Genomic DNA, 16785 nt, shown 5'->3' with positions numbered 1-16785 from the left:
AAACTTCATATGTATGTAAATGACAACATTATTTGGGATTGAACGTTCAACAGATGAGTGATATTCTACCAGTATCCAAGAAACCGTTTACATATTCACCCGCCAAAATACAGACTTGGGATAAAATCTACGGCCAACCGTTAGATGAACAACTCGGCTCGATTTCAGCTCGGTTTGATGGTTTGGCTCAGTTACTATGCAGCCCTAGCAGGGACGCGCCACGTCCAAAGACACGCCTCGTAACCTACCCTTCTACTTTAAAGGTCCGAGAGGTCCACCCGGGGGAGACCGGAGAGTACATTGGGTAACAGGTTGCTGTCCACCTGTCCCCCATTCCAACTCACTAAATTTCCCCCCAACCTGCCGCCCGTGACCTTCACAACAACTGAACTCTTCTCTTACCTCAAAACCACCGCAAACCGACACCTCACCCCCCTCATTTAACTCTCCTCTCAGACAGTAGAGTAAAAAGTAGATCCAAAAACAAAATCTAGCCGGTAATAATAAGTGAGCACTTCAACTCCACTCACTTCCACGTGTCCTTCGTCACATTTCTCATTTCACCCAAATTTCATTTTCATCTTCCTTGAGAAAATCGAAATCTCAAAAACCCACTCCAAATCCAAAAAATCAAACCCTAAATCCCATCCCAGCTCAGATCTCTGCTCCTTCCCAATCTCCATCTCAAATCATGGAAGTTGAAGAAGATGAAATTGAATCTCATCATCCATCTCAATCTCAATCCCAATCTCCATCTCTAACCTCTTCACGATCACCACCACCTTCTCCAACCACTTATCACCCCCAAGCACCACCACTACCACAACAACCAGAACCAGAACCACCACTATCACAATCTCCGTCACCAATTTCATCAATCCAACCTCAATCTCACCAACAACAAAAACAAGAACAGCCAGATTCACCACCACCAACAACACCACCACCACCACAAACCCTAACCCTAGCTTTACCAATCCAACAATCACCTCTCGCCACCACCACCAGCACTCCTCCTCCACCTGCTACTACTCAACATCACAGTCACGGCCGTGAAGATTGCTGGAGTGAAGGAGCAACATCGACACTGATAGATGCTTGGGGAGAGCGGTATCTGGAACTAAGCAGAGGTAATTTGAAACAGAAACACTGGAAAGATGTAGCTGATATTGTTACTAGCCGTGATGATTATACAAAGTCTTCTAAAACTGATGTTCAGTGTAAGAATCGTATCGATACGTTGAAGAAAAAGTATAAGATTGAGAAGAATAAGATTTCTGATACTGGGTTTAGTAGTAAATGGTGTTTTTATGAGAGGTTAGATCATTTGATTGGACCTCATTCTGCTTCTGCTGCTGCTAATAATAATAGTAATAGTACTAGTAATAAGCATGTGAATACGCCTGTACCGAGTAGTACCACTCCTGCGCCGATACAGTTTCATAACCTTAGTGGGAGTGGAAGTGGTGGTGGTGGTGGTGGAGGAGGAGGGAGTGGGAAAGTTCCGCTTGCAGTACCGATTCATTTAGTTAGATATGATCATCCCAGTCTAAATTTGAACTTGAATCATCATCAGCAGCATTATCAACAACAACAGCAGCAGAGGCAGCAACGAGGGCAACCGAGTAAGAATGCGGGATATGTTGATACGGATTCGTCCGGTGAAGAACCTGTTTATGATGATGAATCGCCTGATTCTACTGACAGTTTGCCACCTGAGACGGATTATGTTCGCAAGAGGCCGAGGTTGTTTGCAAGAAGAGCGTGTCCGACGCCTTCAACGAATTCAATGCCAGTTAGGGGCGATAGTGCTAGTGGTGGTGGTGGGTCATTTAGGGGGGAGAAGAATCGTAGTTCTGCAAAGAAAAGGAGTCGTAGTAGTAATGGTGGGGATAGTGGTAACTGGAAGAATTCAATAATGGAGTTAACTAGAGCAATTGTTAAATTCGGGGAAGCGTATGAGCAGATTGAAACTTCAAAGCTGCAACAAGTAGTTGAAATGGAGCAGCAAAGGATGGAGTTTATGAAAGAACTTGAATTGCAGAGAATGCAGTTCTTTATGAAAACTCAAGTGGATCTTTCGCAGGTAAAGCATGGGAGACGTGGTGGTAATAGCCGTCGCCATAACAACAACAACAGCAACAACCACAACAATAATATTGACAACGGTGATAATAGTGGTTAGCTTTTCGGGTTTGTATCTTCGTCTAATTATTAGGTGAAATACCTAAATGGTAATTTGTACTATTTCAACGAACTTATCTGCTTCTTAGTTATTATCTATGTAATTCATATGTGGTTTAATTGTCATAAATTTTTCTAGTTGCTTAGGATTATGTAGCATCAAAGATGCTTAGAATGAATTTGTCCTCAATATCACAGCCTAGTAAGGCAAGTCTTTCAGGTATAGTGATGACGAGTTACCTAATTTGGTTCCTACATAATTTATCATTTTGTAGCAGTTGGTACGGCATTATTATGCAGTACATAAATAGAACCCCATTATTAGCATATACCACAGGTAATGTATGGTTTGGTCGACTGTTACTAGCTTAGTTTGTTTGGGAAACTATTCATACCTGTTTCTGAAGATTAGGAATTGGATAGATTATAGTTGTGAGTAGGAAAAACAATTCAGTATTGCCCATCTGATCTTACAGACATTAAAGACTTCACTAGTTTCTTAGACAATGATACATATGTCTATCAGGGAATCTCCGTTTTACTGATTTTTAACATCCTAGGATTTGTTCTCTGTATTTTTCTCATAACCAAGATTAGATTCGGTTACTTGAGGTAAGTCTGGCATGAATAGTGATAATAGTCCTGTAAATTGATTTCTGGTTCTGTATCTTTTTGACAATTGGTGCAGCATAAAACTTCCCTCTTCTGCAATACGATGGATTGTTGAAACTTTCTTGTTCTGCAATCGAGTTTGAGGACTATACTGTGTATGTCATGCTAGTGTTCTGCATTTTAATTTGTGTCCATTCTGTCCAAGTGAAAAGTTGCATTTATTTTCTTAAGACCAGTTTTCAATGTTGTTGTCAAAATGGTAGTGGATACATTGCACTACTATAAACAAGGTAAGCTTAGCTGTTATCAGGGTGTTGGTTAAATGGTCTAAAGCTGTGACAACTAGTTCCCTAATATGGTCTCTGGTATCTGATTATTGTTTCTATCATTTTTAACAGTTGACGCAGCATAGAACTTTTCTTTACCGCAATACATGAATAATAGATTGATTGGTGAAACTTTCTTTGTCTCCGGTCGAGCTTGAGGACTATACTGCGAATTTCATGCCAGCGTTCTGCATTACTATATGTCATCATTTCAAGTGAAACATTTCCTTTGCATTTATTTTCTTAAAATTTTCAATGTTGTGGGTACATTGCACTATGGTAGAAACGGTAATCTTAGGTGTTATCAGGGTGTTGGTTAAATGGTCAGTGGGTCGGGACAAGCTAGTTACATGAGTATACCCAGCTTTGTCCTGGTTATTCTGGTATTATGTGTGTTAGTGGATTTCGACATGGGCTTCAAGTATCATTATCTAAGTCTGACATGAATAATGAAAATTTGTTCCTTAATATGGTCTCTGGTATCTGATTATGGTTTCGTATCATTTTAACAGTTGATACAGCATAGAACTTTCCTCTTCTGCGATACATGAATAGATGATTTGGAAAAACATTCTTTTCTGCAGTCAAGTTTGAGGACTATATTATGTATGTCATGCTAGTGTTCTGTATTTTGTTTTGTCCAAATGAACATATTTGCTTCTTAATTATTGTCTATGTTCTTCAAATGTGGTTTAGTTGTCATAATTTTTTTCCAGTTGCTTCGAATTGTGTAGCATTAAAAATCCTCAAAACCAATTTGTCTCAACCTAGTAAGGTAAGTCTTTCAATGACGATCAGTTCCCTAATTTGGTCTGCATCATTTATCCTTTCATATTAGTTGGTGTGGCATCATTATATTATACAGTACATAAATAGAACCCTTTTATTAACATATATTAGAGGTGCAGTACGGTTTTGGTTGACTAGAATTAGCTAATTTTGTTGGGGAAGCTACTGATACTTAGTTTCTGAAAGTTAGGTATTGAATAGATATGGTGGTGAATAGGAAATTTCATTATTCTCTTACAAACAGCCTGAATTAAGGACTTACTTGTATCTGAGAGAACGAAGAGTACAGGTAATGAGTATCCGTTCTACTGATTTTTGGGTTGGTTAACCTCCTAGGATTTGTTCTCTGTATTTTTCTCATGAGGTAAGTCTGACATGAATAATGATAATTAGTTCCCTAATTTGGCCTCTGTTATCTGCTTGCGGTTTCGTATCTCTTTGACAGTTGTTGCGGCATAGAACTTTCCGTATCTGCAATACACAAAAAGATGGATTGCAAAAAAAACTTTCTTGCAGTCAGAGTTTGAGGACTAAATTGTGTATATCTTGCTAGTGTTCTTCTTTGTTGTATTGCATTTTGTCCAGATGAAGCATTTACTTGGTGTTTTAATTTCTTTACATAAGTTTTAAGAAAATTGTTGGACTAGTGCTATCACGCACGCGAGTGGACAATGATCATGCACCTTTAAGCCATCAGAATTACTTCTATAGAGATGCGCATAATCGGATGTGAAATCTGACGGCTTAAAAGTGCATGCTCATTGTGCACTCGAGTGCGTGAGAGCATGACTCGATAAAGTTCTTCTTATTGTCGAAATGGCCATAGAGTACATGCATTTCCATAGACAAGTTAAGCTTGTGTGTAAATAAAGAGTGGTTAAAAGGTCTGTGAGCAAGTTGCGTCTGTGGGTACAAGTTGACACTGAGGTGCTGGTTGAGACTGTTGTTTGCTCAGGAAATTCAGATTGCAGTTGTAAACGGAGTTGCCCCTGCTGGTTGTGACAAGTTGACTCTGCCTGCAGGTTGAGACTGTTTGCTCAGAAAATACACATTGCAGTTGTTGCAACTGAGTTGCACCTGTGGGTTGTGACTAATTGACTCTAACGTGTTGACACCGTTGTTTGCTCAGAAAAAGCCCACAGAGTTGCGCCTGTTGGTTGTGACAAGTTAGTTTTAGCTTTAGATCTGACGTGTTTAGTCTGAGGTGCTTGTTGAGACTATTGTTTGCTCAGAAAACAACTGAGTTTCTCCTGTGGGTTGCGACAAGTTGACTCTGTTGTTTGCTCAGAAAACACCCACAGAGTTGTGCTTCCGGGTTGTGGCAAGTTCAGGCTGAGGTGCTTGTTGAGACTTTCGTTTGCTCAGAGAATGCAGATTGCAGTTGTAAACAGGACAGGAAATGGAATGAACTTCCCTTATTGTCTCGGTGAGTTAACCATAAATGAAACATAATCGTTAACCGCAGAGCATAAAAAGGAAGCAGCAACAGAAATTGAAGGCTATATTTGACTCTTTAAGTAATTTGCATTTTCGATATAAGAATCAAGAGGGAGATTACTTTTTGGCTCTTCTGGAATATGTGAAATTTTTGTTTCATTGGTTGGAATGATGGACAGGACCAATATTGAAGACGGCATAAATCAGCATCTTGGGCATATTAATGCCGCTTTGCCAGGATATCTTATCTGTCTCTCCAGGAAAGTGATGTCTAGAAAAGACTTGATCATCCAATATCTTAAGAGTTTCTCCAGCATAAGAAACTTCTTTCTTCAGGAACCAACAAACAAAAATTCTGTTCTTCAACTTTCAAAGATTTTGTTGCATCACATGAAAGGGGCAAGGGCGGCAAACCTTCCTTGGTCAATACGAACCCACCACGTGTCAAACACCCAAAGTTGGTTAATTGTTTTTCTTCCTTCCTAAAACAGAGAAAAGACGTGCTGAAAGCAATGGATGGAGAAGAAGAAGAAGATAAGTAAGGAATTCCAGCAACAGCGACGTGGTGGTGATCATCGTTGAAAGTTGAACATTTCAAAATGAAAATAATAATAATGAATTGCTGAATGAAGAGATGAAGAGGAAGAGAAGGAAAAGATCAACATAACCCAAAAAAAAAATCTTCATCTTTCTTCTGAGTTCTGAGGATGTTCTTGTTGTTGACATTTTTTCCGATCGGCCATCTCTGAAGGCGGCCGGAATTAGACGTAGGTTTTAGCACATATATATGCCTTTCATGGGTACAGGGGCTGTAGGAGATAATCTTGTTGTTGTTCCCGCTGTTATTGGGTTTAAAGATCATCAATTGAAACCTCCTAAACAGCTACATGTAAATACTTTTAAGGATAGTCCTCCTTCATTTGGAGGGAAACGGTCGCAGGAAAGCTTGAAGAATCAGAAGGCAAGGAAAAGAAATGCAAAGGATAATTCTTCTCCGTTGGTTTCGCCGCTTCATTCAAATTCTTTTGCTTGGAAATTGGCTGCTGCAATTGGTACAACAGATGATGATGATGATGGTTTTGATTTCAAGACGGAGCATAGAACAGCAAGTTTACAAGATGCTGTTGTGGAGCCTGTTCCTGCTGTGGATAATGTTCCAGATATTCAACAGTCGAGTTTAGATGGAAAGATTGATGATAAGTCGGAGAAAGATCAATTAGTGCCTTCTTTAGAAACCGTTTTTGAAATGATATTGGAAACACAGGGTTCTAGTTTGAAACAGAATGAAGAGTTGCAGTTCGAGGTTGATATGCATGTTCCAGAAGTTGTTCAGGTGGTTTCATATTCGAAAGCAAATCAAGAACTCAGTGATCTGCAAATGAAAGCAAATGAATTGGAGAAACTTTTTGAACAACACAAGCGTCGAGTTCTTGGAGATCAGCCGACTTCCAAGAAATTGCCATCTGATAATAACTCAGGAAAGGAGTTAGATGCAAATTCCATTACTAGTATGGTGGTAGATAATGAAGATTATGGTAGATTTAGTAATAGTGGTGCTTCCAAGCTGAAAATGGAGATTGATTTTCCAGAGGAATCCAAGGGTAAATTCTACGATAGGTACGTGGAGAAACGCGATGCCAAGCTTAGGGAAGAATTGGCTCAGAAGGAAGCCAAGATGAAGGCTATGGAAGAGAGCCTGGAAAGAAATAGAGCAGAAATGGAGGCCAAGTTCTCAGGGTACTCTTCAAGAAACCAAGACTCACCTCTTAATGCTCGACGCCGTGCTGAGAGGCTTCGGTCCTTCAATATCCGTTCGACAGATGAGAACAACGAACAGGTATCATTCATAGACTCTGTTGATGATGAATTTCCTGAGAATAATTTGTGGGAGTTACGCAGATCACTCCCCTGGGAGTCAACAGATGTTTCTACGAGTAATTCTGCAGCAAAGAAAGTTGTGTCTAATAGAACCTCGTCTTCCTCCATCCCTCGAACATCAACAATCCCCATCACAAAATCGCCGACCAAACCTTCACATTCTCCTTTGAACAAGCGGCGGACCTTACTAGAAAACTCGAAGGCTTCACCAACACACCGGCAAAGGAAGTATAACCGCAGCAAGAGCAACATTGATGAGTTTTCTATCAGCAAGGAATTCAAGCCACGGGAGGCACAGTCCTTGAGAAATAGCTCCGCTCGTGAGTCTAAAGAGGTGTCGTCCATCACAGCCGAGCGTGTTGATCAAACAAACAAAACGTCAAAGCCCTTCCTCAAAAAGGGCAGTGGCGTCGGTCCTGGTGCTGGTGCTAATGTTGCTAAGCTTAAAGCATTGACGGCATCTGAGAACTTGAAATCTGAAAAAGAGCTAGATGAATCACCTCAGAAGATGCAAGAAGATCCGGTTGCGGTCCTGGTCAAAGTTGAGGAGGAGGCAGAAGCACATTGTGACCCTGTGATAGAAGAACAAGGATTTATGGATGGAAATGCTGCTGCTATATTAGAAAATGAAAACTTAATGGCGAAGTGGGAATCAGACAAATCCAGCCATTCGGGGTTTAGAAACAGCGAGGTCCTTGAGTTATTTTCTCAAGTGGATCCTAATGCAGTAGCTGAGGCTGCTGCATTGCCTTCAACATTACACAGTATCTTAGAACCTATGCAGGATTTTATTGAGGAAAGTACAGGGTCACGGAATCCGCTTGTGCAACCAACTTTTTCATCATCAGATGATGCATGCTTGGAGTCTCCGAATGGGAGCAATTCATCTTGGAATTCCCAATCTCTCACGAAGTTAGAGAGTGAAGTTATGATGAGGAGTAGAAGTGGAAGAACAGTTGTCACAGCTAATACCTCCCACCATCATTACCGCAAGGATGTGAAAAAAGGGATCAAGCGTTTATTAAAATTTGGAAAGAAAAGTAAGAAAAAGGAGAGTATGGTGGGTTGGGTTTCTCCTGCTACAACTTCAGACGCAGATTATGACAATGTGGAGAGCCGTGATGACAATTCAAACCGGCCATCAGAAGAACTGCAGAAGTCAAGGTTTGGTTATCCTGAAAGTCGTACTTCCTACGATTCGTTCAGCAATAGCGAGGTGTACAGTGAACAAGGTACCTATGTTCATAATTCTTTTTGCTATCCATTTATCTTAAATCCAAATTACTGCTAGTTTCTTGGCTCAGGTCAGTATTTGCGGAAGTGCTAGTGAATCATGTGCTGCATTTGTAAGGAAGCGTCATGAAGACTTACTTTGATTCTTTTCCGCTTTTAGAGTTTAGACTTTAGATTGAATCTTGCATAGGCATGCATATGGGTTCTGGAATTTGATATAAGGCTTTCTTACATTTTGCAGCTAAACGTAGCTCCAATCCTGCAGCTTCTGAAATGTTCAAACCAAGAGAGGATCGCATATCAGGAGGCTCTTCTAAAGGTTAGCCCCCTAATTTCTTGACGATGTTGTTACTCTTATAAGCTCTTAGTTCCTTTACGCGGAAAGTCTAGCTTGATAAACAACCAAAACTTGCTAAAGAATATCGTGTTAGTTTTTTCTATGGTTGGTCCAAGATTCCATCTTTTGGCAACTGCAATTTCATAACATTCAATGTCACATCTCGAAACCAACATGAATCACTGGATATCAAGAACTTGTATTTACAGACCTAAGAAAATTCTAGGTAGGGCGTAAACTTAGGATGTAGTTAGTTGGCAGGACCATTGCAATTGGATCCTGCTTGTCATGCTCTTTACCTGCTCTTACATTTCAACCAATTTTTTTTCTTCTTTTGCTAATTGCTCATTACTTTTCAATATCATGAAATTTCAAAATAATTCTAATTGTTTCTCTGATACCACGCACTAGTAGCTCCTGCATCTCGACAATTGTTTTAATTGCATCTTATTTGTTGAACAACTTCGTTTTCGATTTGTTTTGCATGTGCAGCTCCACGGTCATTTTTCTCTCTCTCATCATTCCGAACCAAAGGAAGTGAATCAAAGTCCAGACTGAAGGAATCTTACAATTCTTACTAGCCAGGTCAGTGGCTATATCTAGTAGAAAGGATAATGAGCAAACAAAAACACACAAAAAAAAGAAGAAAAAAAATCGAAACATACATAGTCTACATTCATGTCGAAATAGGTGTTCACGGCGAGTTTGGCAAGGATTTTGCATTCTGCTGCTTCCTTACATGTATTTTTTTGTTTGAATTGAAAAGCTCTTGTATACATAGAATGTATATTGATCGAGTGTTGCGCACCGTTATATTTTTTCGGGAGTTTGGGTTGTGTGCCCATCTATCTCCTTGTGTGTAATTGTGTGTACTAGCTACTTATATACCATAGTTTGTTTCATGACTGGAATTCAGAAAGACACAACAAAGTAATAAATCTGTTTAGAAGCTAGTTCCAAGAGCTTATAGAGTTTTGATGTAGCGTAAGATAGTTTTAAGAAAGAAGCCAACTTTGGACCAACTAGCCTCACAAGCATCTCGTGCCTTCTCCTTTTGTTCCTTCTTTTTCTGGACTGCTAGCTCATTTATGCGTTTTTCCTCGAACCACAATGTCACAAGATCATGCTGCGGCACCCACAACAGAAATGATTAGAGATCAAACCAGCAATACTACCGGATACAAGATCATTTACTGAATTAGCCAATCACTACAATATAAACTCAAATTTCAGTTAACCTCGTCAGGACCTAGAAGTTTAGAAAATACCCTTCCCATGTTTTTGGTTAATCGATCGCCTAAACTCCCCATTGTATTAAAATAAGTAGAGAAATGTTCAGACAGCAACTCCAAAAACTTTTTTGCAGAAGATATTTCACACTTGAGTTTCTATAAGATGAGAAAATAACATAAAGATTAGTACGTATCAGCTGCAAAAAGATAATAAACGATGAACCATTACATGCTTTCTTAGTAATACTACCTTAAACTCTGCCATCTTTTTGGCAACGTAATCAGCTTGGAACTCATTCTGATTGTGGTTAATCTTGTCGAGAAACTCCAGCTTTCTTGTATTTCGTTTATTTATCTCACTCACAACATGTTTGTCCAGTAAACTCACAAGGGTATTATTCCAATGTGTTGTAAAATGTTTGGCATTCAAAAGAAGTTCACGAGCATTATCTTCCTTCAGCTGTTCACGGATCCATTCTTTGTGGTCATCCTGAACTGCTGCACCAGATACTAACATGGTAGCAAAGCCACGAAGCATCTGCTTTCAAGGAATCATAAAAACAGCGCCTAAGTAATAATCTTTCATTAAAAGAAACATGCAGCCATAAAAGAAAAAGAAAATCTCAATATTAACCATACCTCGGCCTTTTTCTTCATTGCATAGTGACGATAGTACTCAGCAGCATAGGTTTCAACAACAAGCTTATCTCTTCCCTTTGCAAATTTGGTACCAAGAGACTAAATGCAAAAGAAAAAAACAAAAAATCTCAATTATGAATAATAACAATAATAAAACAGTATGAATTAGGAAGGCAAATACAAAATTTTTTTTCGAACTCAGATCACTCGTATGAACCCAGTGATTTTACCACTATGCTACAATGACACCGGTAACAAATACAAAGCTGGTATTGAAGTTTGTCACCTGTCCCCAAAAAACCGTTCTTTCAAATTGTATCCACTCCTTTAAAGTCTTACTATCAGAATCAGTAAGCCCATGAAGATCCGGTTTGCTTGTTTCCTCGGTGTGGCATGTGTTTCGTTCTTGTCCTTTTGGGGTACAAGGTTCCGTCATCGTTTTTCTTTTCCCTGTTGAGAAAATCAACCAACATAATTGCTATTACTATTTTAAAGTTTAAAGAGAAAATCATTAAACGTACAAAGTATATTCAAGAATTCATATTGAACAATCGAAAACAAAAGGCAGAGAAGAAACCCTAGTTTACCTTGAAGGAGATCGCTAAAAGAAAATTGGGAGATTAATTTGAAAAGAGACTCAGAGAGGAGAAGAAGATGATGTAGAGAACATTGAAGGCTGCGAGTTTTTCTGTCTTATCTTACTATAATAAACGAATCGAAGAGAAAAAAAAATTCACCTGGTCGGTGCCGCCGGGTCAACCGGAACTCTGTCGGACGGCGGACTGCGGTTTACAGTGTCCGGCAAAATTCCCCCTGCTGCTCAGACGAGGGAGGTGGAAGAAAGATGGGGTGGTCGGTCGTGGAGAAATTAAAAGGAAAATGGGTGTCATCGGTCGTGGAGAAATTAAAAGGAAAATGGGTGTCACTTTTTTTTGGGACCATGGTTTTATTTTGGGTAAAGACATTAAAAATAAATCTAGGTCACCCCTTATCTGGATATTTATGTTAATACCTAAATTATCCTCCTGATTAATTTTGGGCGATGATTAGTTAGTGTTAATAATAGTTAGTGTAATGATTAGTGAGATGATTAAGTTAAAGATAATTAGTGAGATTAAAAAATCAGATGGTTTTTTTTTAAATAAGTAGAATTATTGAGAGAGTAAAGTTAGAGAAGATGAAGAAGGAAAACATGAAAAACGATGATTTTACCAACCACAACCGGAGGAAGGGTATTTGGGTACCCAGGTATGCTTCAAACTTAGATAATGTTGGTTGAATTGCTCCAAACTTTCAAAAAAATGAAATTTTTTATGTAGATTTGGGCCGGTTCGGTTACCATATGTCAAGAACATGTAACCAAACACACCTGAAAGTGTAGTTCGATTAAGTTTTCCAAACACGCAGGTTACCGAACTCGCTCGTTAATGGAGGTTTTGGTTGTACAGTATAATGTTCGGTTACCTAGGATAAAATGGCAGGTAACCGAACTTTGAACTTAACAATTTATTTGGGTATATCTTGTGTGTTCGGTTAGTTCACAAACTTCAACGCAACCAAGTTCCCAACCGAACTGCAGGTTAAAAGTAACCTAGTGCTAGAAGTTCGGTTGGTTCGCAAACTTCAACATATTTTGCGAATCAACCGAACTGGGCTTATATATGCATATATTAGGTAAACGTTCGGTTACCACGAAATTTATTTCTTGGCGAATTAGGTAGAGTTCGGTTACGAAGTTTCAAACATAGAGTTCGGTTATAAAGAAAACTTAACATTTTTGCGAACGAACCGAATTTGTGGACTTATCATTATTTTCGTAAACTAAAGTTCGGTGATATCCTTATTTTGCGAAGGAACCAAACTTATGGACTTGTGTTGTTCTAATACAAGCAGTTCGGTTAAAAGTATTTTTTTGCGAATCAACCGAACTCTGAGTTCGGTTGAGCAAAAATTAATTCTTGATAACCGAACTTTTCTATGAAAAAAAAAACCCCTCTATTAAACCTCTCTGCAACTTCCATTTTCAACTCATTTTAATGATTACTTCTCATTTATTCAACCAAAAACGAATGACACATAATGGGTTTGTGAGAATATATTTGTTAATGTTTTAAATTAAGTTATATATATATATATATAGTGGTGGTGATGGTTGGTGGTGGTGGTAATCGGAGGTGGTGGTGGTAATCGGTGGTTGGTGGTGGTGATAATCGGCGGTGGTGGTGGTGGTAATCGGCGGTGGTGGGCGGTGGTGGTGGTGGTAATCGGTGGTTGGAAGTGGTGATAATCGGAGGTGGTGGTGGTGGTAATCGGCGATGGTGGGAGGTGGTGGTGGAAGGAGGTTGTGGTTATATATATATAGGTGGTTATTGGGTTGGTTTTAAATTAAATTAGGTTAAGGGTAGGTTAGTCATTTCAATGCTTTAGGACACCCCTTATAACTATAGGGAAGGTGGCCTAATAAAACCATGGTCCCTTAAAAAAAAACCATGGTCCCTAAAAAATCCTTCTAAAATAAGGCGCAGGCCCAAAAAAATAATATTTTTATTGTCAGGCTTAAAATACATAAAAAATATACGGATAAGAATTACATAACAAAGCTATTAGTGGCAACCGAGCAACAAGTTGGGCACCAACTCCCTTTTGAATAGCAACACCCAATCTATGAAAAATAAATCTACCTAACCCACAACCAGCGTCATTACTAACTAAGCAGTTCTTAAGACGCTTGAAAAAACGAATAAAGTCTTCACTAAGCTCTCCTAAAGTAGTGAAAGCTAAAACACCCAAATCATAACCATGCGACACACATTCACTCAAGTATTTAGAACGCTTGCGTGAAATTGCCTTCGAAATAGTCTATCCCGAGACGAAACCACGAACTCCATCACCAGTGAAGGGTGACACACCTGTAACATCCATACACACATCTTTGCCGTTTTCCCAGTTGAGTACAAGAATATCTGACGAAAAACCCAAAGCAACCTCTTTGCGTGCAGGAACACTAACAAAGCAACCTCTTTGTTATTATTTTTAGTTTCCGTGGCACCCATAATTATATGAAATTTGAAAACAATGTCTGCATAATGGATTTATGCATCCTAATTTTTCAGGGGTATAATTGACAACGCAGCTTGGATATAACATATCTAAGAAAACGGGCTTTGGAATTTTACAAATTTTATATCGAAGAAAAGCTTTTTAAGAGATCTACACAACGAGTACAAACAACAATATCAAGTTTTTATTTTTCAAGAAAAAAATCGGAGGTGATCATCATTTTAGGAAATTTTTTCGAAACTTGATACATAACCATTATGCATCCACCAAAAAAGATGCATAACACATTATGCAGACACAACAAAAAGATGCATAAAACGTTATGCAACCATATTTTGGTTCATGCATTTAATAATTTAGTTATGCAACCACTAAAACGATATATACGCCTAAAAAATAACATCACAAAAAGTAAAAGACGCATAAAAAATTATGCAATAATTTTCTCGACTACATAACAAGTTATGTATCCATTGTTTTGGTTAGTTATAATGCGTTAGCAAGCATATTTTTGGATGCATATCAAGTTATGCATCAATGTTTTTTATTTCAGTGCTTACACAAAAGTTTTAGCATAATGCTTTATGCATCCATTTTCACAAATGCATAACACGTTATGCAGATATTATTATAGGTGCATGACAAGTTATGCAGTCTTTTTTTTTGTTGGTTTCGTTATTAACAAAAAAGTTACTGCATAACGTGTTATGCAACCATTTCTGGATTGCATAACAAGTTATGCGACAACTTTTATAGATGCATAACAGTGTATGCAATCATTTTCATAGCTGCATAACAAAATTATTTAACCATTATTACCAACACCAGTACATCCGTAGCTTCCCGACCAACAACACCAACTACTCAAACTCAGCTTATCCAACCATTATCTTCCATTTCTTAGCTTCCCAATCCACTACTAGCATCAAGGATGTTAGTTTCATCGAGTCTACTAATCATCTAGTATCCATTAAACCAACACAAGCTTTAAGAACACATGAAAATGTAAAGCTATTTGAAAAAACTTCATATTTTTTGCATCCGACAGAAGTATTTTAAGGCATTTTCATATTCTCCTTGAAAAGCTGAAGCTGAAATCATCCAATTCAAAGCAAAAACACTTGGTTTTTGTATCGACTCAAAGACTTTCGCCGCAAAACTGACATCCCCGCAACCCGCATAAACTCCTACAAGCTTCAAACTCAAATACCCATATTCAATCTCAATTCTAGTAACTAATAAGTGGGAATGATTTTCATCTTTTCTCTCAAATTTTCATCTGTTCGGTCTCTCAATTCTCCGCTCAGAACTGAGCCTCTCATTATCTCTGTTTGTTTCTCTGCTCAAAGCATAGATCGCAAACCTAAAAAGCGTAAAAGAGAAATTGAAATCGAACTAAACCTCAAAAAGAAAAATCGAAGGTAAAATCAACCGGCTCTGCAATACATGGATTTTCGATTTTGAAGAAAATCTCCCCTCTTTATCTCATCTTCGTTGATAAAAAAAAAATAAAGTATGGGTTTGGGACTAATTTTTTCTTAAAAACCGGGTGCGAGCGTGAACTTTTTTGACGGTGGGTTTCTCATTGGAGAAAATCTTAAAAATGGGTTTGACTGTAGTTTTCGCTTGGGAATTTCATCACTCAAATCAGCAGTGCCTAATCTATCCACACTCACTGGACGACGCTCTATCATATTGGATCTTCATTGCTCGCACATGACATCAGCGGAGCAAATCGAGAATTCTGGTAATATCTCATACAAAACATAACTTTTCGTTGCTAAGCAGGGTACTTAATGTTAATGGTGGATATTTTACAGAGGCTAAAATTGTAAAAATCATTTTTTTTTGGATATTTATGACCTAGCTTCAGACGAGTACGTGAAATTCATATTTTATAATTTAGATGTGAAAGATCATGTCATGATAATCTCGGATTGAGTGTATAGCCTCTAAGAGCATACATAAATGTGCAATCATTAAGCCTATCAGCTAAGCTCTCAATATTTCACATGTTTCATCAATACTAAACATTTTCAGTATTCACTTCTGCATGTAATCGAGAATGATTGGACGACACCTAGACAAATTTCCTGCTAATATAGAGTAATAACGTCTTTAAGAGCAATATCCCATGACTATACAAAGTAAACATAAATATAATGCTCCTATAAAGATTTCCTACTAGTATAGAGATCTCAATTAACTAATTCTAATGCACTATCCATCAATTGAATTTCTAGATAATAATCTATTTTTATCATAATATCTCATTACTTCAGTTCATGGCTTTTCCCAGCTCAATTCTACGGATTAGTAATAGATATTCACTTTTCATGCATATAGGCCACCACCGAGTAAGCTCCGAGAAAATGATGCGAGTAAACTTGAGATGACATCAAAACATAAGTTTAGACATATAAATGGGTTGATAACACTTTATATTACAAAGACATCTCATATTCTGATTGAGATTGGGACATGTAAATACAATTTGTATCTTAGTCTGAAAAAATGGTCAAAGAAACTGTATTTGCGGACCAAAGAATCTTCTAGGTAGGGTGTAAACATAAGTTCTAGTTAGTTGGAAGAAACATTGCAATTGGGTTCTGGTTGTCCTGTTATTTTTCCGCTCTTACATTTCATATCAGAAAATTCAAAGTACATTCTTATTTTTTCTCCGGTATCACGCACTAGCAGCTCTTGCAATTGCTTGATTGCATCTTACTTGTTGAACAACTTCGTTTTCGATTTGTTTTGCAAGTGAAGCTCCACGATCATTTTTCTCCCTCTCATTATTCCGAATAAAAGGAAGTGAATCAAAGTCCATACTGAAGGAATCTTACAATTCTTACTCGCCAGACCATTCAATATATCTAGTAGAAACAAAAGAAAAGTGAACAACTGAACATACTGATCAACATATTTACAGTAGTTGTCTTCTTTTGGATGTTTTTTCTTTTCGTATACACGAGGAAAGAACTCAATCAAGAAATCATCCATCGATGTCACTCCACCTACAACAAACCATGCATTCATGATCAAAGGGAAACCAAAC

At 38.2% G+C, this 16785-nt stretch overlaps 3 protein-coding genes across 5 annotated transcripts; 2 read left to right on the top strand and 1 right to left on the bottom strand.

Annotated features, from left to right (window-relative positions):
- Positions 1 to 541: 541 nt before the first annotated feature.
- On the top strand, positions 542 to 2330 carry LOC113328228 (trihelix transcription factor ASIL2-like). Its single transcript, XM_026575331.1, has one exon. It carries the CDS (start codon positions 692 to 694, stop codon positions 2183 to 2185), a length of 1494 nt encoding a protein of 497 aa, XP_026431116.1. The 5' UTR covers positions 542 to 691; the 3' UTR covers positions 2186 to 2330.
- A 3174-nt stretch (positions 2331 to 5504) lies between these two features.
- On the top strand, positions 5505 to 9749 carry LOC113328216. The gene is made up of 3 exons (XM_026575317.1): positions 5505 to 8458; positions 8701 to 8778; positions 9289 to 9749. The coding sequence occupies exons 1-3, from the start codon at positions 6136 to 6138 to the stop codon at positions 9375 to 9377; spliced, it is 2490 nt and encodes an 829-aa protein (XP_026431102.1). The 5' UTR covers positions 5505 to 6135; the 3' UTR covers positions 9378 to 9749.
- On the bottom strand, positions 9686 to 11531 carry LOC113328217. 3 transcript variants are annotated; one of them, XM_026575318.1, is made up of 6 exons: positions 11405 to 11531; positions 10954 to 11117; positions 10668 to 10766; positions 10279 to 10566; positions 10065 to 10184; positions 9686 to 9922 (listed from the first exon to the last, which is right to left on the bottom strand). In XM_026575318.1, the coding sequence occupies exons 2-6, from the start codon at positions 11101 to 11103 to the stop codon at positions 9761 to 9763; spliced, it is 819 nt and encodes a 272-aa protein (XP_026431103.1). In that variant the 5' UTR covers positions 11104 to 11117; positions 11405 to 11531; the 3' UTR covers positions 9686 to 9760. The 3 variants fall into 3 exon arrangements, with proteins under 3 accessions (XP_026431103.1, XP_026431104.1, XP_026431105.1); XM_026575319.1 differs by having other exon boundaries at positions 11255 to 11485; XM_026575320.1 differs by having other exon boundaries at positions 9857 to 9922; positions 10046 to 10184.
- Positions 11532 to 16785: the final 5254 nt, after the last annotated feature.

This window comes from Papaver somniferum, unplaced genomic scaffold (assembly GCF_003573695.1).
Source record: "Papaver somniferum cultivar HN1 unplaced genomic scaffold, ASM357369v1 unplaced-scaffold_107, whole genome shotgun sequence".
NCBI lineage: Eukaryota > Viridiplantae > Streptophyta > Magnoliopsida > Ranunculales > Papaveraceae > Papaver > Papaver somniferum.
This window is presented reverse-complemented; position numbering and strand designations above follow the sequence as displayed.

Bases quoted from the DNA above. Each gene is read 5' to 3' on its own strand.
- LOC113328217 (XM_026575318.1), bottom strand. From the start codon at position 11,103: ATGACGGAACCTTGTACCCCAAAAGGACAAGAACGAAACACATGCCAC. The intron at 10,767-10,953 runs GTGACAAACTTC...TTTTGCATTTAG, and splicing joins GAACGGTTTTTTGGGGACAG to TCTCTTGGTACCAAATTTGC. The intron at 9,923-10,064 runs GTATTTTCTAAA...TGGGTGCCGCAG, and splicing joins TAACCAAAAACATGGGAAGG to CATGATCTTGTGACATTGTG.
- LOC113328228 (XM_026575331.1), top strand. From the start codon at position 692: ATGGAAGTTGAAGAAGATGAAATTGAATCTCATCATCCATCTCAATCT.
- LOC113328216 (XM_026575317.1), top strand. From the start codon at position 6,136: ATGCCTTTCATGGGTACAGGGGCTGTAGGAGATAATCTTGTTGTTGTT. The intron at 8,459-8,700 runs GTACCTATGTTC...TACATTTTGCAG, and splicing joins CGAGGTGTACAGTGAACAAG to CTAAACGTAGCTCCAATCCT. The intron at 8,779-9,288 runs GTTAGCCCCCTA...TTGCATGTGCAG, and splicing joins ATCAGGAGGCTCTTCTAAAG to CTCCACGGTCATTTTTCTCT.